General features: G+C 47.5%; 4 protein-coding genes across 11 annotated transcripts in view; 3 read left to right on the top strand and 1 right to left on the bottom strand.

Moving 5' to 3' along the window:
* Positions 1-11,213, top strand: LOC122371335 (U1 small nuclear ribonucleoprotein A-like). Of its 2 annotated transcripts, none has more exons than XM_043347588.1 (5): positions 1-137; positions 872-935; positions 6,481-6,653; positions 9,787-10,055; positions 10,607-11,213. In XM_043347588.1, the coding sequence occupies exons 1-5, from the start codon at positions 135-137 to the stop codon at positions 10,764-10,766; spliced, it is 669 nt and encodes a 222-aa protein (XP_043203523.1). In that variant the 5' UTR covers positions 1-134; the 3' UTR covers positions 10,767-11,213. The 2 variants fall into 2 exon arrangements, with proteins under 2 accessions (XP_043203523.1, XP_043203519.1); XM_043347584.1 differs by lacking the exon at positions 1-137 and adding an exon at positions 242-375.
* The window catches only part of LOC122371245 (leucine-rich repeat protein soc-2 homolog), a 27,377-nt gene continuing 11,836 nt past the window's right edge, over positions 11,142-26,682 (bottom strand). For 4 of the 7 annotated variants that reach the window (XM_043347431.1, XM_043347444.1, XM_043347438.1 and 1 more), the window contains one exon: positions 14,058-14,193. The gene's annotated coding sequence lies outside the window, so the exon portion shown is untranslated. Of the gene's footprint in view, positions 12,003-12,192; positions 12,329-14,057; positions 14,194-26,682 lie in introns of those variants that run through there. The other 3 variants (XR_006254695.1, XR_006254697.1, XR_006254698.1) reach the window with 1 other exon arrangement.
* On the top strand, positions 16,209-20,225 carry LOC122371397. The gene is made up of 7 exons (XM_043347691.1): positions 16,209-16,406; positions 16,636-16,759; positions 17,071-17,201; positions 18,121-18,230; positions 18,567-18,839; positions 19,116-19,316; positions 19,647-20,225. The coding sequence occupies exons 1-7, from the start codon at positions 16,374-16,376 to the stop codon at positions 19,762-19,764; spliced, it is 990 nt and encodes a 329-aa protein (XP_043203626.1). The 5' UTR covers positions 16,209-16,373; the 3' UTR covers positions 19,765-20,225.
* Positions 23,304-26,682, top strand: part of LOC122371294 — a 5,915-nt gene continuing 2,536 nt past the window's right edge. Inside the window, exons 1-4 of the mRNA XM_043347484.1 lie at positions 23,304-23,486; positions 24,898-25,021; positions 25,264-25,394; positions 25,786-25,895. Of these exons, the coding sequence (XP_043203419.1) occupies positions 23,457-23,486; positions 24,898-25,021; positions 25,264-25,394; positions 25,786-25,895 (395 nt within the window). The 5' untranslated portion in view covers positions 23,304-23,456. The remainder of the gene's footprint in view (positions 23,487-24,897; positions 25,022-25,263; positions 25,395-25,785; positions 25,896-26,682) is intronic.

Consider the following 26,682-nt stretch of genomic DNA (forward strand, 5'->3'; position numbering starts at 1 on the left):
AAATAATGCGCATTTGCGACGAAATGCGCTGCCGTAATTTTGCGGCTCCGGTGGTGTTGGTGTTGGATGTTTGTGAATTGATTTTTGATTTTTGGCTGGAGAGTACTTAGTAATCTTCTGTTGCCCTGTATATCATGGTGAGTAATGCGTTCACAAGAAATTTCGGTCCTAGTAAAATAAGTTAAGTCAATTTCCGAGCACTTTCAAGGTGCAGGTCAATTGATGGGGTAACCGGTGAACTGAAACGTTTCAAATTCAAATTTCAATCGAAGGTTAAAGATCATATTTTCGGGCAAAGTATGCTAAAAATTAAATGTCAAAATTTGTTAATATATCCTGTAGCGTCCACTCACTTGCAAAATGTTTATGCATCAAGTAGGTACATTTGCCAGGAACAGAACTTACTGATAATGGGTGTTCGCAAGGGTGTTCGTATTGTATATTTCTCATGGGCTCAGATTTATATTATGCTTTTTTACCATTTTGTCCACATTACCATTAATTGATATAGATATCAATCACACAATATGATTCTGTGATGTATGTTTGAAGTGTCAAATGCTTCAGTGCATGGTTTTTAGGCCATTAACAGGCATATTGATCTAGCAAGTATCAACAACATTTTCATTTTTCAAGACAATTGTAATGCTATTTTCTCACTTATAGCTAAGTAGTATTTTTCCCATGTGAGATTATTTCCATCATGAGAAAGCTTTTATGCTTTTCCCCTTGGTCTTGCCTGTGTGCATCTCACAATGATTCGTTCTGGCCTCTGGGACCACTGATAAACATGACACTCTTGCACGTGTATCCTATATTTTGTATATATCTTGTGTACCTATATCTTGAACCAGTTTTAATTTTATTTCAGATGGATATCAGACCAAACCAGACAATCTACATTAACAACCTGAATGAGAAGGTTAAAAAGCCAGGTAAGAATCTAAAGCTGTTATATTCTGGGTAAAATCTTGCTTCAATAATCAGTAAATGTGGAAATTAATTCAAAGTCACGGGTAGATAAAAGTCAAAGGTAATCTAACCTGACTCCAATAATCTGTATTGATCAATTTGCATTAGGTGAACTCATCATTTCAAAGGTCTTGATTAAGGAAGGCATCTGTCCTACTATGATAAGGTAGGTATATCCAGGCATCGGTAAAATCCTTTTTGAAAGGATTGCATTCCCAATCCACATTCCTAGTGCCGAAGTGGATTGCATTCCTACCCGCAATCCCCTTTTTTCACTTGGATTGTGATCAAATCCGCAATCCTTTTTTGCAATCCTGTTGTATTATTATGTGCACTAGTGGATCTGGGGGAGGGAGGGGGGCATAGGGCCGTGCCTCCATCCCAAGGCTATATAACCAGGTAGAACGCTCCGGGAAAAAAGTTGGAAACAATAAATTAGTTGCAGCATTCCCTGATGACGCGAATGTGGGTCAGCGGCCGGCGGCCGGCGGCCGCTAACACTGTATGAGGATGAGTGCACGGAACTTTTGCTTGTTGGATATTGCGCTAGGCAGTTAAATGTTAATGTTAGGATATGTTTCGAAAGTAAATTGAACGACGCTTCGAACGCCGTCGATGAATTTGCGATGCGACGCGTATTTGTTTAGTTAGAGCCGGCGAACTTTTACCTTCCGACCGCGCGCGGCGCGGGGAGGCGATATGGTGCCACACTGACAGTTTTTAAGATAGCTCAAAATTCTTTTAAGCTAAAGAGCTGAAATTTGACTCGTCCAATCTTTTGATCAAGCTGGATCTTCTGGTACAGGTCGCATATTTAAGGTACGTCAGGTTGTTGACCTATGTTGTCGCTCGTGAGCCTCTGCACAGTCCAAAAACAATGCAATTTCTGAACACTCAGTGCCAAGAAATCCTTCACACAAAGATGACACTTGGCAGAAAGAAGAGCTGTCGGTTTCTTATCGTTCGTATGTGTCGTGTTTTCACAAGAGTTGAGTAAGGTCAGGTCCGTCACGTGACCTCCCCTCATAACTCAATAGGTTTACTTTCATAGAAGCGTTTATCAATCGCCGGAAATCTTAGTCAATCCCACTGGACACTGGATCCATACCCTTACCCACATAGGGCCCTCCTGACTGGCCACTCCCTCTGAAATTCACAATAACATTGGGCTGCGGCCACGGTTATGTATTAATGCTTTTCACTGACAGAAATACAACAACTTCAACCACCACAGTGCACGCCGCCACAACAGTCCGACCCACGTCCCTGATATCGACTAGCACCCGGCCGGATGCACATGGCGGAGCCAATCAGTCCGAATGTGACATGAAGCTTACAATTGCTGTGTCGCATGGCGCACGGCACAGGACGATTCCTAGCAGCTGTCGGCTGAAGTGGAGAAACAGCACGTTGCGGCACACCGCGCCGGCGACAGAGCTCAGCAGGGCTGGTTTGAGGCTAAAGCCGGAGGTAAGGGCGGACACAGGCACATACATTGCAGGACAAATAACAGGATGTCGGGATATAATTCAAGACGAATGATTCAAGACGGACTGAAATAATGCACATTCTGCTCACTTAGATACCAACTTCAAACTTGACATTTATAACACCACGGAAACAATTGGCACACAGGAAAGAAACAAAAGATGAGGTGTTTTTAACTCAAGGAGGTAAAAAGAGGTTGCATATGATGGAACAGCCCGAAGTGCAGACAAGCACATATTTTTGGTAATAGCTATCAGCTGTCCTACTTCTCTTCTCCCTTCACCAACTACTGGACACATTTGAAGCATCATATTAGCACCAATGTCCATATTAGCACAAAATATTAGCATATTAGCATCATATTAGCACAAAAGCTTGCAAGTAGTTTTATGAAGCCAAGGGAAATATGCCTACATCATGCATGTAAGCTCAAAATGCATTATAAAGGAAGGTTATCTAAAGAGAATAGTGGGCAAAAGCATTTCATAGTTAAATTATTCAAAACTGCACACAGGGCAAACATAAAAAGCAGCAAGTGTAGTGTTCTGTTATGCTTAAAAATAGTCCAAAACAAAATACAATCTTTTTTTATCGTGTAGTGCTTTTGCAAGGAGCATTGATAATACTATGAATTAACTTTGAAGCGACCTTCTCCTTGATATTATGTCAAAAATGAAAGAATTATTTACATGTGCATTCGGGCACAGCCCATCATCAGATGTATATTTGAAAAGACTTTTCAAATATACATCTTTTCAAATATACATCTGATGATGGGCTGTGCCCGAATGCACATGTAAATAATTCTTTCATTTTTGACATAATATCAAGGAGAAGGTCGCTTCAAAGTTAATTCATAGTACAATCTTTTTTTGTTTGAATTGGTTGTTCTTCTATGCCACTTCATCCATATCTTGATTACAGATGGGCTGTTACTGTAGGTTGATGAAGTGACACTTGATTGCCTTTGTGCGAGTTTCAGTTGCAGCCTCCTAGGTACTGCACTGGAAAGCAGATTGAATTGAATGCCTCTGAAAGATAGGAATATAGGCAAAGTTAGCTGTAGTAGTGTCAATGATAATAGACATGACATTTTTGCCTTTTGACATACATTTGTTGAAGTACAAAAAGGTACAAAATAAATTGGTTTGTTTCAAGACACGCACACTGCACAAAGCCGCACAGATATTACACAAGCATATGAAATTGGTACACATAAAACTTGATGATTAACCCTCGCATGTGTGCGGCGTTTGCCAGCTTCTAATGTGTAGGGGGGGGGGGTCGGTTGGACCCCCCCCCTTGCCGTTTGGCCCCTGATCGAGCTAGAGCTTCGCGGAAAAAACGAGCGTGTTGCCCGTGACGAGAGGAAGCCGATGATACCCAATTTTAAGGTCCTAGGTCATTGGTTGACCTTCCAGGTCAGGTCAATGACCCAAAGTCGGGAAAATCGGGACCTGTTAGAAAGTCGTAAAGTGTGGCTGCTAAGGGGTTTTTCGGGGTGCTGATCACGAATATCGTGTTAGTTTTGATCACAGATGATGTCTTGAAGCATTTAGACCAGGTCGGGTCAGGTCAGGTCAGGTCAACCAGTAGGCGTCGTGACGGGTATTCGTAGTACGTGTCAACCGCCTCTGACAGCTTCGTAACATGTTACGAAGTCACCAAACCTACTTCGTAAATGTTCAAATGGTTGCTAAATTCGAATTCAGCTCCAAAAACTAGCCTAGAAACATGTAAAACTCGAAAAAGTGACCCGAGGTCACCCGAGGTCACCAAAGGTCAATGACCTGACCTGACCTTCAGGTGACCTTGACACACACGGGAGTAACATCAAATCACATGTTTGAACGTTTGAAACCACGAAAAGCTTGCAAACACGCGGCTAGTGCGAGCCGACATACGCGAAATCGCGATTCCGGCCAAACATGGTCTCGGAAAAGAGGTCACAGGTCAAAGGTCATTTGGGTCAGGGTCATGAAATTTTCAGGGTAGGTGTCAAATTGATCAATGCGAGGGTACTGACAGTTTCGTCGCGATCGGTCGCTTTTTACGCGAGTTATTCGCGAAAAACCATGGGGGGGGGGTCCATCCGACCCCCCCCCTACACATGCGAGGGTTAAAAAGGTCAAAACTAGCAACAATAATTAATTGAAGTAAAAGTTACAATCACAATCATTTGATTTAAAATGACTTGACAAAGTCACAAGACGCAACGCTCCTATTCACTTAAGAAAAGTTTTATGCTTTCATTATCCTCCACATATCAACCAGCTTGATACCAGGCTGTGCAATAGTGGGTACATAACCCCATGTTTCCATTTTCTTAGAGCAAGTGGGGCTACAACAACAATGCTAATGTCAAACCCACATCTGCAACCCGTACTGAAGTTTCAATCACCTTACAAGAACACCTTCTGGCAGTTTGATGGGCAGAATGGTCATAACTACTTTCTCCTCATATTCAACACAAATTATCTCTTATACAGATACAGTTTAGACTTGGTTATGGCAAGCATTTTCGAGAAAAGATATGATAAAAGTCCAAGACAAAGGTCGAGAGAAACAACACCAACATATAACACCGACTATGTAGCACTAATACTATCAAATTCATAAAAATATATACATGAGTCGATCAGAAATTCACTGTAGATTTCGAAAATGGTGTCAAATGCCACTCAAATACCCCCATTCGCATGTACGAAGCAATATAACACTGACCTTCAGTTCCGCGTGCCATTCTCCATAGGCCACTGTGTATTAAATAACGCGTTCACTGATCGCAAAAAAATGAGACCCACATATGACGCGTTTGCTACCAGCCAATCAGAGCTCGAGATGCCGAGCGCTGATTGGTGGAGGGGGCCGTCGTCAGCAGTCCATTACATGTTGTTTTCCTTGAACATATACGTGAGCAGCTGATGCTGCTCACGGGTTGTTTCCATTTTTCGTAATGCTGAAGGCACGGGAGCGAACCCCCCTGCTCCATCCCCAAATCATCCATTTCTAGTACCTAGTCTTGCGAGTAATTCCTATCTAAGGCACAGGTATTTTATGGGAAATATTTTTTGCCTCAAACACCCCCACATTTAAAGCTCTACCCAACCAGTGTTTTATATTTTTAAAACTCGCCCTCAAATACGTAATTTTGCCCTTTCTATGTAGTTCATCAGCGTATATTATTTTGAGCGTTTAAATTATTTCAAGTTTCGATGTAAAGCCCTTGATGGCAAAGTACGTTAAGCCGATGAAGCCGATTTCATAATTTTCAATCGCAACAAACCATTTCAGAGCACTAATCAAACACAATCCGGATTGGATTGCAAAAGTTGGAAGTATGATGCAATCCAATCCGCAATCAAATCCTGTTTTTTGGAATGGATTTCAAATCCAGGTGCAATCCACCAAAAGGGAATGCAATCAGGATTTTGCAATCCTGCAATCGCAATCCTACCGATGCCTGGGTATATCCATATTTAGTCATGACATGACCTTTATAATTCATTATTCCACAGACATGTAAAATAATTAAGTACATAAGCATGCAATTACTTCATGTTTTTCTTAAATAGGTCATATTTTAGCAGGTATGATGGGTGCACAAGCTATCTTTAGCTCTAGTTGGTCAGTGTCCTAAAATTTGTCAAGTTGGGTGAGAAACAACATCCAATTGAAAATGATTTTCCACTCTCACCTCCAATTTTCAAGACCAATTTTCCACTCCCAATTTACCCAGAAAGAGCAGGTTTTGTGGATGGCTATTTTGCATCCTCTATCCACCACAATAGTGGATAAATTAATATTTTTGATCCTAGCCCACTCTTTTTGGACCTTATCTGACCAACAATTTGTTCACTCTCATCCCCTTTTAGGTCAGCAATTTTCCCCTCTGACTTCGAAGCAAAAATATAATTTTGAAACACTAAGTGTTTTTATGGTATTTTATTATTATTATTATTATGATAATTATATATTAAATATGGTATTTTTGTTGACTGCTTTTGGCCTGAATTTCAGAACTGAAGGAGTCTCTGTACGGTCTGTTCTCCCAGTTTGGACCTATCCTTGATGTTGTGGCCCTGAAGACACCAAAGATGCGTGGCCAGGCTTTCATTGTATTCAAGGAGATTGGTGCAGCCACCAATGCTCTCAGATCGATGCAGGGCTTCCCCTTCTATGACAAACAAATGGTGAGTAAGCTGATTGATATGAAGAAGTCTCAGCAGTGACATTGTATCCAATTAGTAAAATAGGTGGATTTTCTGTATAAAACAGATAATTTAGTTGTTGTAAATCAGTATAATCGTGCAACAGGTACTGATGCATGCATCTTTTTCTTTATTCAGATTTAGAGTGGTGAAATAGTAACAAGTTCTTGTACCATTATTGCACAGTGAAGCAAATAGTGTTCACAAGTGGCCAATAATGCTCAAAAGTCAAGTTTACCAAACCGAGTAAATCACGGTATGGCCAACCACTAACCAGAGAAATGTTTGGGGCAATTCTGAAATCACATGGTTTTCATGTTTTGTTAAAGCTGGCCTCTTGTAAAATTGCCAGAAATTAGGACATTTTTTATGTCGCAAAATGGCTATCATGTGCTTGCAATTTCAAATGCTGCTAGCTATTAACTGTTTATTTCACACAAACGGCGAAAACTATGCGTAAAAATGATCTCCAAAGCGTGCTGCTTCTCATGCTGGGTCACAAAAAGCCTTACCTCTTCTGGTTTGGCGGTGATTTGACTATTTGTCATTATGTTGCAGTTACAGTATTTTTACTAAAAACTAAAAAGTACCTGCTATCGTTTGCCCTGCAGCAGTGTACACAGTGTGCCCGTTGGTGCACCATACCTCAGTCTTCCCTGATCATTGCTGAACCCCAACGTGAAAGAATTAAGGTGCTAGCACGGGGCTGACCGGCGCAACATAAGTTTTTGTCCAGCGTGATCGGGTGTCGCGATGTTCAGGCGGGCGGACGGGTGCGGCGACGCCCGGCGCGGGGGCCGGGCAGGCGAGGTAAAAAATTGACCTAAATATGCTCAATCGTGAGATCTCGTCAAGAGCAATCTCCTGGTTTTTGTCGCGAGGCGCTAGGACGTTTCGTTTAGGAACAGCAGGGCATGCACCAACGAACCCACGCTGTGGCCAAGCCGCCCGCCCGCCCACCGCGGCACCCGACCGCACCGGACGAAATTTTTAGTAGCGTCGGTCAGTGCTGTGCTAGTGCCTAAATTCTTTTACGCTGCGGCTCAGAAATTATCAGGGAAAGCTGAGGTGTGGTCATGGTGGACTAACGGGCACACACTGCGTAGACTGCTGTAGGTCCAACGAAAGCAAATATTTTTCAGTAAAAAACTGTGCTTGCAACATGATGACAAATAGCTGAATTACCGCCAAATGAAAAGAGATATGGCTTTCTGTGACCCGGCAGCGAGTTACCTAAGTGTGGAACTACAAGTCGATTCTAGGGCTCTGATTGGTGACTTTGGTCGGGGGATGACGCTTATAGCATGACGTCACTCGCGTACTTGGCCGGACCAACGGCGCGGCGCAGGCGCGTCGAGCCAACCCAGAGGCTCTCAAACTCAATTGTACAGATCCTGCGCATTGAATGGCGAAACTTCGGCGAGTTCGCTTGAGTTTGGAAGCCCCTGCCAGAGAACTGGAGACGGCCGGATTATTTGCTGGACAGTGGGCAGCGCAGATGGCGATTGACGGTGCCAAAAAGATGATAGGGAAAACGGGGTTGAGACTTGAGCAGTGAATTATAAGTCTGTTGCATAGCTGAGTGGTAAATTGTAAAATACTTAAGGTTTGAAGAGATGCAGTGTAGTTTAGCCGACTCAGGAGCATTCTGCCGAGTTATGTAAGGCGGAAGGGTCGCAACTCGCAAGTCGTTTGTTTACATGATTGCCTGATTAAAATGTAAAGCGTACCTAATGTTTAGTTGATAATACAGCGAGGTTGGGCATCTGCTCAATCCATTTCTTCTCTGCAATAGTGCATTCGCCACTGTAATTCATTGTAAGAGGCACTGGGCTGCGCCGCCTGTTAATTATTCCGAAACCACCAGTGAATTGTCACAGTCACTCACAACAATACGAATCGTTCAGTCGTGCGCTGGGGGTCCACCAAGTTTGAGTGTGCTGCAGAATGCAGACTGGACCGCCGAGAATATAACACTTTCGTCTCCCTGGGCGAGCGGCGCATTGGAGCCGAAGGAAACTGCAATTCAGTTTTTTTGTGGGGAAGATACCCATGTTTGAAAATTATGTTCTGGAATGATGCGATAAGGAAAAGGACGGTTTCTTGAATTGAGGGCTGTGGAGAAGAAGCAGATTTTCTCATTTGCTACCCGATACAACGCGAAAAGACGCAAATGTTGCACATTGGGCTTAATAAGTCTAATAAAAGATAAGGGACTTCGTGAATCATGCCTAACTGACCGCGACCCAGTTATTTGCCACTGCAGGTAGGTACTAGGTAGGTAGATACTCATTTGTAAACAGAGCGTTCCACCAACCCTCGCCAGAAATTCAATCAGCAGTTGCTTATCTTAAAACGTTTGAGTGCACCTAACAACCTTTAAAAATGACGTCCTCCCTTTCAATGGTTCGTTCGAAGACACAAAGCCAGAATCAGCCAAGCAATATCGGAATCCATTGCGCAGTGTGTCGACTGTCGGATGTGCCCATCCACATAGCATAGCACACACTGCTAAATGCAGGTACGCTCACCTACACATAACGTATTCGAAGGACTTGATAGCTCATACACATGGAAGAAACGCATGAAATGTGATTAATAGCTGCAGCAGAAGTTTGGCGTCCGATGCCTCTTCGCCAAGTTAAGACCATGCCAATCTCGGCCAGTCTGCCGCCGCGCCGGCACTGGCCGTGGTGTGACGTCATCCGGCCGGCTCGGCGCTGGGTAGTTCCACACTTAGGTAACTCGCGACCCGGCATTAGAAGCAGCAGGCTCTGAGGATCATTTCATATAAAAAAGCAGTTCGGATGAAATGGATGCACGCTAGCGGCGTTTGAATTTGCAAGTACGTGACAGTCATTTACGACATAGAAAACGTCACTTCTGACAACTCTACACGGGGCCGGTTTTGACATAAACATGAAAATATTTTTTTTTTCAGACACCCCAAACACTTCCCTGAGTGGCCATATTACGATTTATTCGATTACGCCAAGCTGATTTTTGGGTCATTTGGGCATTATTGGCCACTCGTGAACCCCATTTGCATTACTGTGCATTGTTTTTGTCCATACTGCTGTTTTCTGATCCAGCAGTCTCCTGTCTCCCCCAACAGCGCCTGCAGTACGGCAAGTCCGAGTCAGATGCCGTCTCCAAGATGAAGGGCACCTTCCGCCAGGAGGGTGGCAAGCGCAAGGACCCGTCCGCGCCCAAGAAGGCCAAAAAGGCCAAGACGAGCGCTACCGCGGCGGCAGCGACCGCCAAACCTTCAGAGGACGGGGACGGCGCCGACGAGGCGGCCGACCTGCCGCCCAACCAGATCCTCTTCCTCACCAGCCTGCCCGAGGAGACCAACGAGATGATGCTGCAGATGCTCTTCAACCAGTGAGTGACGCCGACCCGACCGGGATCGGGGACAGAGGGGGCTGGGAGGGGTGGGGGCAGAGATGTGGGGGGGGGGGGGCGATGGTATGTTTTGCATGTAATGCTACAGACCGTTAACTATGGTACCTATAAAATATTCAATTTTTAAGTATTTAGTGCAGTCAGTCAGAGACAGCACTCAGCATTTCTGAGTCAGTCATGGGTCTAGGTGGAGGGGGAAGGGGGGGGGGGGGGGTGACGGAACGGACAGTGCTGGTGCAAGCTGTTCGCTGGGATTTGATGTTTTAGGTGTCATAATTTACTTTCAAGCTCGTGATCACGATGAATGACCTGTAGAGTGTTTATGAGTTTGAAGTGTCGCTGCATAATGCTCAACTGAAGATTGTGACTAACGTTCTGTCTATTTGCCGTGCCGTGTCTGTTTAGCATCAGTCGTGTTGTGTATCAAGCAACAGCCCATTGTGTATCGAGCAACGGCCCATTGTGCTAACGTTTCCAAACGTTCCACCCTTAACCGATTCCCATTTAACCGTCGCCGTCTCTCCCCCCAGGTTCCCCGGTTTCAAGGAGGTGCGTCTGATCCCGGGCCGACACGACATTGCCTTCGTCGAGTTCGACACGGACGCACAGTCTGCCGCGGCCCGCTCCGCCCTGCAGGGATTCAAAATCACACCAACACACGCAATGCGCATATCGTTCGCAAAGAAGTGACGTGCCACCGGCCGGCTAGGTGGTTGAGCTGTGTGAGAGCTCGGGCGGAGGCCTGGAGTTCAGATGTCAACGTTAGGACTCATGAGCGTGATTTGATGTGAAACGGTAAGATTCCTCACCGCTCTTTCGAAGTCAGGGGCTGCGTGTTATCAGAGAAGTCCGACCTCACATCAACAGGGGGTGTCTTCATCGGAAGGCTGAACCGAGTGGTCATACAGGACAGGTGTGTGCGTAGGCGAGACGTCCCAGGGAGGATGGTTGGTGCTTGAATATGTGCTGACTGAAAAGAAGCTCCACTGCATGCCATTCAGTTGGATGGAGAACGCGGTACTTCTTGCTACAAGGGCACGATTCTCACGTACAATGTTAAACGCATTCATTGGCAATTTTGTGTATTGCCACAAACCATGTCATCTTTGTAATAAATAATAAATAACATCAGCATTTCACAATCATTGTCATGTCATATGACGTGGCCCCTTTTGCCACGTCAAGGAATAACGCGATAAAACGAGTCAGGTACAGAACATGGATGTGTTCACTAAAACACAAACAGCTAATGATGAAACGCCAGTTATACGAAACCTGACTAATTTCGGAGCATGTCTTTTTCCAGTGTCATGTTAAAAGTATCTCAAGTTACCTAGATCGTTGTCCCGGGCGGGTGCAATTGCAATGTCACACAACAGTCAGCAGGCAACAAATGTTTTCCACTACGCTTCACTGGCTCAGTTTGACGGTCGCAGTCCGGAGCACTTGGACATCGGCAGACACTTCAGTCAAACGCTCCTTCCAACCAAGCACCCTGTCAGTGTCTTGTTCATAGAAGACAAAGGTAAAGGAAAACCTAAGAAGCGCCCTGGATTAGCAGACGGCAAGGCTGGCAAATGGCTTGATGGCAAACTAGTAGATCAATCGTCGATCAACGGTAGATCGTCCGAAGTCTGGCTATTCGCTCAATCGGTTACGTCTGCTGAAGGGTTAGCTGTATTGATGGCTGCTGAAGGTTTCCCTTCTAATTCCTCGTCCCCGGTCATGACGTCTTCAGCAGTTCTCCCGTCTCACCCAAAGCGTGACGTCTGCTGGAAGAGTCCTCCCAGCTCGGGAAGGACGTCCCCGGAGCTGAGGCCGGCCGCCTGCGCCAGACTGATGCCGGCAGAGGCGCTCACCGCGCCGCACACGTAGGTGAAGCACACGGGGTCGAAGATGCCGCCACAGGCCGGCTGGTTACAGTAGCTGCCGAGAGATGGCGCGAACATCGGTCAGACGGAGAGAAGGGTTAGTGTGGCGGAGTGAGAGCGATGCCGGAACTTTTCTTTTACTTCATCATGACGCTCGGCTTAAAAGTGAACGCGAATTGGCTACGATGATATCGTAACAATACGAGGATCCAACAAAAAATACGTTAGCGAACACGTTTTCTCACCTGCCAGAGAGGCACTCTCGGTCTTCGAGGCAGGTGCCGCCGGGCTTTTTGGCCGGGAAGCAGCGCTGCTGACCGTCTCCCAGTCCCGTCGTGGTGCAGTAGGTGTTCAGTGGACAGTCCTGCGGCCCCGAACAAACTGCGGAGGGAAGCCTTAGGTCAACAAAATGCAATCGAAATCGTTCATTTGATGCAGTTGGATGGTTCATGTGCGTTGGGCAACGGAACGGAAACCGTATCAGTTGAAATGCCTCGCAAAGTGACAAGTTAGAAGCAAAATATTGTGAGTATCAAGGTGTTTTTAACCGCCACGCAATGTTCGAATCGTTTTTGAAACGAAACGATTCTTTAATGTAAAAAAAGGTTTTATTCTGCAACTGATCTTGTAGCCTTTTTTATCAAACGTGATTCAGAAGCCCGGTAGGCCCGACGATTGCAATACAGGCATGCGTGCTCACTCTTCTGTCGTCCCGGTGCTGACGTGTACGATGCCAAGACGAGTTATGCACACGTGGGGACTGGCCGAAACGGGTCCTTTCAAGCGACTTATCGTGTTGACCACTTTAATATTCGGCGAAAATGAGAGTCAATGTCCAGTCAAGTTTGTTTCATCCACGCATTACAGAAGACAGGCCGTCGGCTTGCATTGTTTCCGTTCAACTCTCGGCAAAAATATTATGCACACGTGCCTTCTGCCGGATTGCACTGAATGTCCTTGACAGACGATATGTTGCAACACCACCCCCTCCCCCACTTCCCTTACCACACAGGGGTGCGAGGATCAGACGTATCCGATACGACTGGGGAGCGACCGCTGCTGGTTCCTGTCAAGTGCAAGCCGTGAAGTATTGCGGGTAGCCCATCCCGTGCCGCTCAGTCACCGCGCGCCGCTGGTCGTCGGGGAACGTTGACCTCAGCCGGTGGGGTCAGCTGGCGGCACTGTCCCCCTCTCCTCCCCCTGCCCGGTCCCACGACCGGCCGGGCACGGCTCGAGCCGGCGGCTGATCGGTCAGAATCTGCCGCCGCGCCGACCGGTTCGGCGCGGATTATCCGTCAGCAGGAGCTCCGAGCTCCGAGAGCGGCGACATTCCCGCGGTCGGCAGTGACGCGCCTGGTCACTGCCCCCGTCAGGTCGGGTCGGGTCGCCGGATGGGCGCACTGACGCCGTGAGCTGGCAGATTTCAGGGAGGGAGAAACCTGCCGGGCTGGTCTCACTATCCGACCGCACAGCGAGAAATCTGCACAGCGCTGACAGACAATGTGTCAGGAGATCATCTCGCCCCGCCCATTACTAATAAGCACGATGAGAGAAAAGAAAATTTATCCGGCACCCCTAGCAATTCATTCCGAGTTGTTTGGAGTGAAAAACAAGGGTGTCAAAGCGAGCGATGCTTACGGTAAAAGTGTGGCTTCGGAGTCAAAAGAGTGGTGAAAAAGTGATGTTTGTTTAACGAGTTAAAAATAATCTGGTAATTTTTAAACATTACAACAGCAGAGGTCCAGCTGCGAGCTCGGTCGCTGATACCGTCGACTGTGGATTGAGAGGACACGAGATCGATTCCCGGAGCTGTCCGCATTGAAGTCGGCGCTGGCCCGCCTGGGCTAACCAGTTGTGGCGAAGGCGGGCCGTCGATGTATCCCCGGGCCCACCCCATCTCCACCTTGGAGAAGGGGGTAGCATCAGCCTCAGCCTGCATATCCCAGCTACCTATGTATACCTCCCGTCCCGTTCCCCCATACACAAGTCACAACCCAACCTAGCCGTTGCGTGATGCGTCACTTCTAATCGGGATGAATAAACATTGAAATACCCTCCACATTAGTGGCGATATCGGGAGAACAGACGGGCTGTCGCCGATGGTACTCACCCTGGAACTTTCCGACGAGGTCGGTGCAGGCCTTGCAGCTGGCGCTGCGTCGTGTCCGTGCGGCTCCGGGAGTCAGCTGGGCGATCAGTACCAGAGACGTCATCAGCAGAGACAGGGGGACGCCGCACCGGGCCATCTGTGGGACCGCGCAGGGGGGGGGGGGGTCAGAGCGGCGGGGCAGCTATATAACATAATGCACACATGCATACACATCAACACACCAAGCATGACCGTATACCTGGGACAAATAACATCATGTATAGGCCCGTATATCGATTACCGATAGCATGTCCCGCTTTAGCCATATACCGGGATAAATTACTTGTCCCGCCTGACCACTTAGCAATACCGATAACATGTCCGTTTAACCGCATACCTCAAATAATAACATACTTTTGACCGTATACCTTGTAGAGAGAATGAATCCCGAGAATCGTATACCAGGGATGGGACCAATAGCATACCCCGTATAACCGTATACCAGGGACAGATGTGGAGTAGACTGCATCGTGATTCGTGATTGAACAGTTGCTCTCAGCCATTACGAATGTGACAGTAGAAAGAGGCTGTAATTGTGAGTGAGGTGGTTATCAAATATAAGTGCTCTTTAACTACCACCTACTTTTTGCTGTATTGACCAAGTTCATTGTCACTTTTGTACCTACATCTGACAGGATATTGTGAACGTCACTGTCGTTGATTTATGCACGGCACTATTGTTAGACGTCCCGAATCACTCGTAATAACTACCTGGCATAAAGCTCGTTTGCCAAAAAGACATGCATAGCAAATGCCGATGAGATGTCATATCCTAAAGCTCTGAGCCAGCTATCAGGTTTTTTTTATCGAACATAATGCAAATTAGTAGCAAGGACGATTCATTGAGTCTTCCATACACGTGACATGTATTGAATAACTAAACAGGGCCATGGCTGGCACACCCGGTCCGGTCACCTTTTCTGCACATTTTAATTGATCGTTGCATGCCAGACAGCTCATTAACATCAGTGTCGAATGTTTCCCTGCATACAGAAAATGCTATTCGGCACGAACGTCAGACGCCCGAGGGGATTAGTTCTGCATTCTCTGCGCGCGTTTAGACAGTCCCATAGCTGACCCCGCCCGGCGGTTCCCGGTTTCGGGACACGACATGACACCAAACTCGGCAAGATCAATGGCACCGCGGCGGGGAGTTCAAAAACAGCTGAATGAATGGCATGCGAGATGAAATTACCAACCGGGCGGGACCGGACCGGACGTCGAAACGACGAGACACCGATAAACAAACTCACCGGGACAACAACCAGCGTCGGCACCGCACAACTGCCCAAGATCACCACTGCACACGAGCACTGCGCCTGTCAAACTGGCGCATCTGCGACGGCGGCGACGCGGACGTGGCTGCACTGACCCACAGACGACGTTCGAGAGAGAGTGACCGCGCCAGGTGAGACGGGTCCCAGACCGACGGCGAACCGGACCACAATTAGGACGGCGGATAAAGCACACGATCCTACCCCGGCCGACGACAGATTCTGCGCTGCTCTGAAAATGTTTCGCAATGAAGCTGGTTTTTGGACAGATTCGAGAGATTCACACGGAGTGGAGATGTCTGCATTGTTATGATTGATTGGACAATAGGGTTGAATTTAAAAGTTGAGAATGGGAGATATCCGGTTGGTTTAGTGCGTGGCATACTGGTTAGAAGATACGCATTGACGACAGGGTTGGTATTTCTTGATGCTTTCGCCAAGCATTAGCATTATCATTGGATGGTGCCTTATTTCATAATTAAAACTCGTAACATTCCAACTCAACTCACACAACAGAGGCAGTAAAGAAGGCTTAAACATTAAAACGTTCGCCAATCGCCTTACACACAGGCCTCAACTGACAACTAACGCAAACCAGCGATGAGCAATGATTTTCTGCGGTGTGTTGTTCGTGCGTTCACCCCAAACTCATGCTCGATGGTTGAACGACCGGTACTTTTTGCTGGCAAGAAACTTAAGTGGCTAGTAGCGGTACTGGTGGCTCAAAAGATTAGTATCACTAGCACAAACTTCGCTGAAACGTATGTTAACCCTTCCTACTTGGGATCGCAGAGATGACATAATATGCCTACCACGGTAGCAGGCTCAGCACCTGTGACCTGTGAAGTACTCTTTCCATGGAGTTCAGAGCTCATGGTAACACTCTGAGCCCGTCAGTTGACCAGTGAGTCGGCTCGGCGGAGGTGCCTGAGCAGTGACGGCTGTGTGAGTCGTAGTGCACGCACAGAGGGCGACTGAGATCAGAGAGAAACACCGCAGCAGTATGAGGTCAACGCTCGGGGTACTACTCGTTCTGGTGAGCCTCATTAGCCATAATATCGAATTTGTTATTTGTAGACGATAGCAATTGGAAAACAATACGTTGGCTCCATGCTGGAGATGAAAGTCCCGAGTCGGTAGTAAGCATCATTGCGATTTGCAACTCCCCAGTCCAACCAATGAAATTGACACTGCGGCATAACTGGAATTTCAAACAGGCTTGAAATGTATAGGACCCAATTGTAGAGCTCTTCTCTGACCCCCAGGTGGGTCACGTGGCCGGTCACGGTCGTCTGATGGACCCTCCGGCCCGGAACGCCATGTGGAGGTTCAACTTCAGCAATCCGGTCAACTACAATGACAACGAGCTCTTCTGCGGAGGATTTGTCGGTAAACAGACTGACAGACGGTCTGCTATCAGAAGCTTTCTTATGAAGGATTCCGTTGAATGATAATCAAATAAGTCAAAGCATCCGTAGACGGCTAGCGCTCGTATATTGGTGCTAAATAATCGGATATGATGCTATTGTTCCGTATGCCAGCCCTGCTGCTATAAAATAATGGTCGATGTGACTTGACTATATTTGAGGTCTAGCTCACGAGTCATAAGTTACAGTGCATTAACAGTAGGTACCCCCAGTAAATGAATTTCACGCAGTTTTGTAGTGGGCAACACTAACGTTTCCCGCATGGTGTCTCAGTGCATCACCAGCAGAACGGCGGCAAATGTGGCCCGTGTGGCGACAATTACGTAATAAAGGTGCCGCGTCCTCACGAGGCCGGCGGGGAGTTCGCGCAGGGCATCATCGGCAAACGGTACACCTCAGGACAGGTGAGAAAAGTCAACACTACGCTCCGCATCGTGGTAGTGTTCTGTGTTTAGACGCAGTCTCCTATTCGCGTTACCGTTGTATTTCGCTCCCAGGTCTTCATTTGGTGAGGTGTTAGGTACTTTGTATGCGCTGCTGCAGTCTCCCATTTGCTCGGTGTTATTGTTGTATGCAATGCTGCAGTCATCAGCTTCGATTGGTGCTACTGTTGTATGAGTCAATGCAGTGTCTCAGCCGTGTGATGTGATGCTACTATCTTCTGTTTATTCGTTCTGTCTCCAGAACGAATGGTGCTACTGTCTTGTGTGTGCATGCAGTCTCCAGAACGAATGGTAGTACTGTCTTGTGTGTGAATGCAGTCTCCAGAACGAATGGTGCTACTGTCTTGTGTGTGAATGCAGTCTCCAAGATGAGTGGTGCGGTTACTGTCTTGTGTGTGAATGCAGTCTCCGAGATGAGTGGTGCGGTTAGTGTCTTATGTGTGAATGCAGTCTCCCAAAGCAGTGAGTCAATGCAGTCTCCAGCTCCTAGTGGTGCCTTATTGCTGTTAGTTGATGTAGTCTCCAATACATTTGCTTATTGCCTGATGCTGATGCGGGTTTTGCTGCAGTCTATGACACTTGTGAGTTGTGGGACTTCTGTTATTTAAGTCAATGCATTTCCTTGCAGGCACGGTGCTTATTTAATGTCTTCCCCTCCTGTCTTCACCCCCTTGATTTGCCATACGATGCCATCTCATCAATTCCGAGCCAATACCTAATTTTTAATTGTGCGTGCTGCAGAAGTGCTTGCTCCATGGCACACGGCTTTTTAATGTCCTATTACACCAGCGTCCCTTTCGTTTATGGCTGGAAATTATGTTTTCTCTAATTGTTTTATTCATATATTTGCCTGGTTTTTATTAGTGACATTTATTCTCAGTTGGTGGAGGTCGAGGTGGAGCTCACCGCCAACCACCGAGGAAAGTTTGTAATTCGCCTGTGTCCCCACAACAACGACAAGACCATAGTCACACAGGAGTGCTTCAATCGGTGAGAACGACGACGTTTGCGCTGGACGGTAGTAATATCGGTAGGTATAATAAACAGCTCGTCACAACAAAGCAATCCAAATATGGATAATGGAGTTGGGATAGAAATATCTCGTAACTTTCGAGAAAGCATATTCCGGCTTGAATTATTGATTCAGATGGGAAATGCATATTACATATAGTTGATTATTTATTTATCAAATTATCAATACATTTTCCACAACGCTCGGAATGTTTTCAAGTTCCGACACTAATCCATGATCTGTCAGCTGTCGCTCAAAACAGCAAACAATACATGAGATAGCGTTATGCGAGCGCAGATTTCCTGTTTCGCCAGATACCCGTTGATGGTGGCCGGCACCCACTCGCACGAGTACAGTCTCCAGGACGGCTCTGGCAAGGCGGGCATCTTCCGCTGGAAGGTGGAGCTGCCGCCCTACCTGACGTGCACCCAGTGCGTCATGCAGTGGACCTACTACGCCGGAAACACGTGGGGCACGTGCTCGGACGGCGAGCAGGCGGTCGGCTGCGGGCCGCAGGAGACGTTCATCAACTGCGCCGACATCGCCATCGTCTCCAACACGCCCTACTTCGGACCCGTCCACAACAGGTCAGCTCAACAGCCGCACCGAGGTTTGACGTTACGTCGGGGTTAAACATGCCAAAGATAAATTCCTTGATTCAGAATTCAGGGCATTGCAATAAGAGTTCAGATGCTCACCGATATGGTTTGCCAAAGTTGTCTCTTGCTTGAAACCGACAATGTAACCTTTTATTAATCAAAGCCATACACGAAGAGATGCACCTACAGGCTACATAAATCCAAATGGCCCGCGCCCAGTATAACAGGCAATAAGTGTCTGAACCTCCCATTTTACCCCCTCAGTCTGTCGGACCTCTCCTACACGGGGGACGAAGTGCGTCATCTGATCTCCATGGAAACCGAGAAGCCACCGGCGCCGGCACCGTTCCGTGCCCAGGTGTGCGTCCCCCAGCCCGTGTTCCGGAACGTTCCCGGCGCAGATGAAATCTGCCTAGGGTGTATGAGGAGGCCAAACAGCTGTCCAGCGCATCTCTGTGTCTGCATGTAAGTATGGTTTGAAAGGGGAGAGGGAAGATCAGATAGGCGATGACATAAAATGTTATTGAAGTTCGGTAAATGAGTAAAGGTAGCAAATGGAAATTGGAAGTCAATGCTCTCGTTCACTCAAAGCTTCTGCTAAGATGTTCAGTTTTCTTTTGGGAAATAAATCATGCGGCAGGATGTTGTCCTTATACCTAATAAAAAGGAAAAGCTTAGCTTGCCAGATTTCTCCACATTAATGAATAATCTCATCGACGTCGTCATAAATCATAGCGTTAGCCGACGCAGCGCCAACACAATGTCACTCTAAACTCTCACTTCTGTCCGTTTCAGCTCCAAGTGCGAGGCGGTTGGGAAGTTGGCCGAGAAGCCAGAAGCCCATCTGTTCTGTCACCAGAACTGTCTCGGCTACCCGAGCCACTGCCCGCAGGACAAGTGTCGCTGCTTCTGACGGGACGGCGAGGGCGACACAGCAACACGCAGGGGAGAAGGTGTCGCTGAGAAGTGCTGACGGTGCACGGTATGACGGAAGATACCAAGAAACGGGCATCTAACTTACTATTCAAACAGAATCCGTCTGTCTGTCTGTGAGTTTGTGTGTCCGCACATCGTGTAGTGGGTTCAATTTGTTACGCCTACACGGCAGACGGTACGGCGTAGGGGGTTGAAATTTACACACCTTCAAGGTGACAGAGCGGGTCAGCGCCTTTTCTAGGTTTCGACTCGCTGGGGTGCACGGTTCGCGCGTGGCGCGCGCTCGAAGAAAGCCAATGAAATTGTGATCGGTTCGTAGATCTTCATTGAGAGCCGGGGTCGACAAACTTTGTGAACTAAATGCATGCCGATCGGCGACGGGTGCCTCGCATTGGCGGATGGGCAGGCTTTTAATTTGAATGAAAAGTGGCGAGAGAATGTGTTGATTTTCATTCAATGGGAACAGTAGATGATGCAAGTGTAAAAATGCACCGCGTTTGCCGCAAGGCGTCACATTGGTCACAGGGCGTCATCTTTGCCGCAAATCGCACAGTTTTGTCAAATATGGTCCGATATTGGTGCAATTTGGTGCAAAGATGCATGCTCAACCAACAGGTTCAGATGCGCTGCGTTTGCCGGAATGCGCAACAATCATCTCAGGGCGTCATTTTTGCCGCAAATCGCACAGTTTTGACAAATATGGTCCGATATGGGTGCACTTTGGTGCAAAGATGCATGCTCAATCACCGGGTGAAAATGCACCGCGTTTGCCGTAACACGCCACATTTGTCACAAAGCGCCATTTCCGACAAAATCGATTAAAGGTAATGGAATGGCACGAACAGGAGCGGGGCTAGAAGATCTTTTAAATTCTGTTTTTTTTTTTAAACATTTATTGGATCCAATTAGTATGTGACCTGACATGGCCCAGTGGTAGGTAGTGGTAGTGGTAGGGATAGTGGTAGTGGTAGGAGGTAGGGGTAGGGGTAGGGGTAGTGGTAGGGGTAGGGGTAGGGGTAGTGGTAGGAGTAGTAGTAGGGGTAGGGGTAGTGGTAGGAGTAGGGGTAGGGGTAGGGGTAGTAGTAGTGGTAGGGGTAGTAGTAGGGGTAGTAGTAGGGGTAGTAGTAAGGGTAGTAGTAGGGGTAGTGGTAGGGGTAGTGGTAGGGGTAGGAGTATGGGTAGTAGTAATGGTAGGGGTAGGGGTAGTGGTAGTGGTAGATGCAATGGTAGGGGTATGGGTAGGGGTACGGGTAGTGTTGGGGGCAGTGGTAGGGGTAGTGGTAGGGGAAGGGGTAGTGGTGGAGGCAAAAGTTGAACAGTGGCCCGGGCTGATCCCATCGGACGAGAGGTGACCTTTGTGACCTGGCCTGACCCAAAGTGGCCGGGGCTGACCCCTTTGACCCGTCTTGACCCCGTATCACCCAAATTTTATCCAACAACGCCCTCAGGACAGTTCTTTTTTAAATTCTTTTTCACATTTCCGTCCATATCTATGCTTCTAGACGACACATCGACATGAATCGAACACCATTCGAAAGCAAATTGGCTGGTGCCGCAATTTTTCCTACCACGCAGCAAAGCAAGTGGCGCAGCCGCTTGTCTATATTACTATTTGAGGAGGGCGTAGTTTCTGTCTATTACGAAGGTCGCGACATGGTGCTACGTAGCGCGGGTTACAGGTCACACCGTTGCACCCACCGCGCTGAAGTTTGCGCAACTCATAGAACAAGGATGGACAACGTGCCTTTGATGGGTCTCAGCTCGATCGAATCGATAGCGAGCGCGTGGCGCGTGCCCAAAAAGTGCAAATTCGCGTCATAGACTTTACATGTATTAATCGGCTGGCAAAAACGGGCGAAAACAGCCAAATTTGCCCGACACGGGTCCGTTCCCGGTGCAATATCTCGGTAACCGTGGGCCCGACCGGTACGGGGAAAACAGCATCGTGTAGAGAATCGAACGGGCTATCGAATGGTGTGCGGTGCAGGGGTTGGCACGCGCCACGTGCAAGTGTGAGGGCAATTTCATTTCAAAAAGTGCCATTTTAGACGTATTTTGGATTTTATTTTATTTTCCCGTGACCATCAGACTGAGAGAGTTGAAACAACGTCAATTGCCAAGAGAAATGTACCGCCTCTCATGGAAAAATTGTGGACAGCTAATTGATCAAAAACAATGTGGAAAAATCGCTGAATTAAAATGGTATTTGTCCACAATGTGCCACTAAAAAGATACACGGGATTTGCTGCTTAACCTGATACGCTTGACAATTGAAAATGCTATCATTAGAAAGAGCATTCAATTCTCTCCAAGATCCAATCATCACGTTTGCATGACAAGCAACAGTATTCTTAAAAATATAAATGTTTTAAACCTCTGCAAAACGATTTTTAGCGAAAATTATCTACGCCTTTCATTTGTCTTAAAACTACGCACCTCAATTATAAAGCACATTTGACAGATTCTGAAGTGGAAAGCATGCTTATCAGACACGGGCACCTCGATGCGGTGGATATTTTTTCCACAAACCAAAACGTTTAGCCGTCAAAAAGCAATCGACCGAAATGGATAGATAACCCCAACCGACACAAGAACAACCGAACACCCGCCGATCGAAAATATCCCTTTTCGCGTTGCGGAGCACGCGGGCCACCCTAGTTATTCACTATTCAGTGTTTTTGTATGACAACGGGTATTATCTGCATGTACTCAATAAAAAGTGATCTCATTCTTGGTTTTGGTGCTGAAATCGGGTGGCTTATGTGTTCTGAAAAAGCGGGAGCATACCTGCATGACTTAGGTAGGTAGGTAAGGTATAAAGGAATGATGGGAGTGAGAGTCCAAGAAGGACATCTAGCCAACATTCGCTGATAAAGCGATGATTTTCCGACAAGCGATAAGCGATGTTTTTCTGTAATTATCGCTGACGAAGCTCCAGGAGCGAAATATTCGATAATTTTAAATATAACCTTTTGGCTCCTATTTCTGATTATATTATGAGGTTACTGGTTTTTCTTATATTATGATAATTTTCCGTCGAAACAGAAAGCGAATAGGTATATAACACGCCTAAAACTTCAAAATTCCACGCAAATAGGTCTACTGTGATCACTTAACGTCACAGTTATACGTCACAGTTATATCATGCACACAGTTATACGCATAGGCACACAACCTAAAATATCACCACCTAGGTATACGAAAGGCTGCCGTGTTGACTGGTGGACGATAACCGGTTCGTGGGCTCCCGGTTCCACGCGCGGTCAATAACTGCACGCGGTCACAGCGCAGAAGGAAGCCGACAGTAGATCCCCGCACCTGCGCTAATCGCACGTCTGCGAACGACGCCGCTCGCCGGGCCGACCTCAGAAAGGTCAAAGAGCCTGTTTGGGACTTCAGTGTCCGGTGTCAAGTGCAGTGGCCGCCCCGGTCCCCCGCCCCGGCTCTGATGGGGCGGGCGGCCGGTTTTTGGGAGTGCGCCCGGCGGGAGGAGGGAGGCGTACAACCCCCGCCCCCCCCCCCCCGCTTGGCGTGGCGGCGGAGTCGCAGCGCCAGTCTCGGCTGAACCGTGCCGCGGGAGCTACTGTGCGGCCGCAGTCGGCGTGAGAACCTACCGTCGCCGACACACGCGCCAGAGAACGAGGAGCGGCCGAGACACCGACTGGCGCCATGATTCCCGTACTGCTACTCGTCTCCCTGGTAAGTGGCTGTTAAATTTTAACATGTTTCATAATTATACTAAATGGCTATAGAACACCACTTAACGCTCAGCGCCGACACTGTACTGTTTAGGTATGATGTCATATTGTTTGTGTACAATTTCATAGTACTTTACCATAAAATATTACATAGGCAGCTTCAGATTTGTTTCATGCTTATTTCAGCAGTCGGGGGACCGATGACCCCGGCAGAGATGTTAAGCGCGTTTCAAAAAAACTGAGTTCGGCATTTCGTCAAGTCATATGGGTAGTAAGCAGTTGTATTCTTATTTTCGTCCCTTCCTTTTTTATTGTGCTCCCTTTTTCAAATAGCGCTGCAGGTAACTGGTGGAAAAACAGGCTGGTCAACGACCATTGATCTATGGACCAAGATGCGCTAAGCACATTTTCGATGCAGCTTGCATCGGGTTGAACCCAGAGGTATTTTGAAATTCCATGCAATCTTGCTAGCCTTCACGCTCTTACGCTCATTACATCTACTCGTCCCTTAACCTTACGCACCAGGCACCTGTTTGATTTTTGTCTTTTGTTTGCAACGCAATAAATCCTAACCATTAGATCGTGAGTCTTGACCACATGAAATCCACTTATCAAAGCCATTGTATCAAAGCCAGCTTATAGGACTGCCATGAAGCGAATTTCCGTCTGAATGTACGGAGGCGAGCGCACGTACATACGTAACGGGTTGGGGACCTCATCAATATGCCGACTTTGGGACATACCAGAAACGACTAGGCCTCGGCACTGCCAGAGTCAGGGTCAACGACCGGCCCGGCTCGATAGTCTGCATGCAGTGAGCTCAAGTACTGGGGCTACAGCGGGCTGGACCGATGGAGCGGAGGAGCGGTCGCAATTGCGCATGTCTGCAGTCAACTGACCTAGTCACGCATTGACAATGGCACATCAAGTGCCAGCTTCAAAATCAAGGGCGTACAGCTCGAGCAATACAGACCTACATACTCCGCACTTACGGAGTCATGCCGACAAGACCACATACACGTGCCTACAAGCTTATATCCCAGTACGACCTTCTCAGCTATTTCTCGTCTTCTCGGTACCGGACCACCTTAAACGGAGCACCGTGGAGTCAAGAAACTGGCGCGATCCATTTGTAAAGGGCGGATTAACACAACCACAAGGAGAGTAAGATAACAGAAATAGATAAGCTCATAGGTGTTGATTCTGATTTCACTTGCGTGGAAATGACAGAACTCGGGAAGTAACCATTCCAGAAAATTAATATATCCTTCGGATCAGCAGATACCGTTTGGGATTTCGGCTAAAAATGCTACTGACCGAGAAAGTCAACTCTGTGAAGTGTCCACCAATGGTCGCCTCACTGCGGAGCCCCTACACCCCCTGACAAAACTTGATATCTGTCTGACCCCCAGGTAGGTCACGTGGCCGGTCACGGTCGTCTGATGGACCCTCCGGCCCGGAACGCCATGTGGAGGTTCAACTTCAGCAACCCGGTCAACTACAACGACAACGAGCTCTTCTGCGGAGGATTCGTTGGTGAGTGAAGTCCTAATAAAACCGAAATATAATCGGATGATGTCCATTACCTAGCCAGGTACAAATAAAGAAAATAAACATCGTTACAGATGACTAAGGATGTACTCCAATTTCCAAAGTCGGTTTTCATTTCCTACGCAAAGTAAATGGGCAGTTGCAGCAAACCACCGAATGCTAATATTACAGCTCCACTGAAAGTTCGACATGAAAGAAGAAACCCGCCCTTTCTCCGCTCTTTTCAGTGCAATATCAGCAGAACGACGGCAAGTGTGGCGTGTGCGGAGACAACTACGCGCTGGACGAGCCGCGACCGCACGAGGCGGGCGGCGAGTTCGCCAAGGGACTCATCGGAAAACGCTACTCGCCCGGTCAGGTCAGTTGCAAAACGTGTCCCGTCACAGTTCCCTTCATTCATGAGACACATAACATTGGCAGGTGAAGTAGCGGGGAAATTTTGGGAAGTTGGGATATTGAACTGCCATCTACAGCGTTTACTATTTTTGCATAATCTGTTGCGAACTCCTAACAGGGTCCTTGACAATGGCTTGAAAAAAAAAACGTCGGGAAATTCATGAATAATTCATTGCCACTATTCTGCATCCTCGGTTTAACACGAATGTTTCCAAAAATTGCAAACACTAGACGTGTCCCACGCGAAGAAAGCCCGGATTCGTTACAGGGAAGAACTAGGAATGAATGGTCACCTACCTGTCGACTATATATGTGACACATTTTTGCTTTGTCTTTTCCCATCGCCCGCTCAGTTGATCGACATTGAAGTGGAGCTGACCGCCAACCACATGGGCAACTTCGTGATCCGGCTGTGTCCGCACAACAACGACAGGAAGACAGTGACGCAGGAGTGCCTCAACAAGTGAGTAATTAACAACCACATCGATCGCTGAGTCTCCATGGACCTGTTGCCTGATAAACGACATATTCGATTCAAACATGGACAGTTACCGGCCATTGGAAGTTTGTTTAATTGATCCACAAAACCCGTAGGTATAAAATCGCGAACGGTGCTGGTTGACTTGCATCTATACTTCTTTCTCACTAAACCCCAGTGCATGAATCAATTAAGTGGAGGCACTCGCTCAACACCGACTGTTACCACTAGTCTGCGGTCCGTGAACATTCACCGTAGTATCCGCATATCCCGTCTCAGCGGCCCCGTCTCGGTAATCCGACGCCAGCCTAATCCGGTCGTTGCCTCTGACGATGGGTTGACTTCTTGGTCGGAAGGGAAGCAATGGTCGCTCACCGCTGTGAGAGGCCACTCGTCACATCAGTGGTGGTGTTGTATGGTAGATCTAATGTCATTAGCATAATAAAACGTCGTCTTAGGTGTATCCAACACGTTCCGAAATTGATAAGCATAATTTGTTTAGAATATTACAAATTGAAACATTCCCGAGATCAAGGTTTCCCTCTACTTCATATCAATACTTTGGTACTAGGGATGAGTCAGGGATGACCTCTGAACACTTATGTATAGGAGCCTTGCATTGTATAGTTCAAGATAAATATAAAGTACGCCTCAACCACGGCCGGGTGACGACTGACGGGTCATCGCTCCCCGTGAGGCGCTCAGATCCGTGGCCGCGCCGCCTCCTCCCATTGCAAGTCGGCAGAGTTGGACGACCTCCGCCGCCTCCCCG

The sequence above is a fragment of the Amphibalanus amphitrite genome, unplaced genomic scaffold (assembly GCF_019059575.1).
Source record: "Amphibalanus amphitrite isolate SeventyFive unplaced genomic scaffold, NRLGWU_Aamphi_draft 000035F_arrow, whole genome shotgun sequence".
Lineage (NCBI taxonomy): Eukaryota > Metazoa > Arthropoda > Thecostraca > Balanomorpha > Balanidae > Amphibalanus > Amphibalanus amphitrite.

Excerpts from the sequence above, each read along its gene's own strand:
- LOC122371335 (XM_043347584.1), top strand. Across the intron at positions 6,654-9,786 it reads CCTTCTATGACAAACAAATG|CGCCTGCAGTACGGCAAGTC; the intron begins GTGAGTAAGCTG and ends CTCCCCCAACAG. Across the intron at positions 10,056-10,606 it reads CTGCAGATGCTCTTCAACCA|GTTCCCCGGTTTCAAGGAGG; the intron begins GTGAGTGACGCC and ends CTCTCCCCCCAG.
- LOC122371397 (XM_043347691.1), top strand. The coding sequence starts at position 16,374 with ATGAGGTCAACGCTCGGGGTACTACTCGTTCTG. Across the intron at positions 17,202-18,120 it reads AACGGTACACCTCAGGACAG|TTGGTGGAGGTCGAGGTGGA; the intron begins GTGAGAAAAGTC and ends ATTTATTCTCAG. Across the intron at positions 18,840-19,115 it reads TTCGGACCCGTCCACAACAG|TCTGTCGGACCTCTCCTACA; the intron begins GTCAGCTCAACA and ends TTACCCCCTCAG.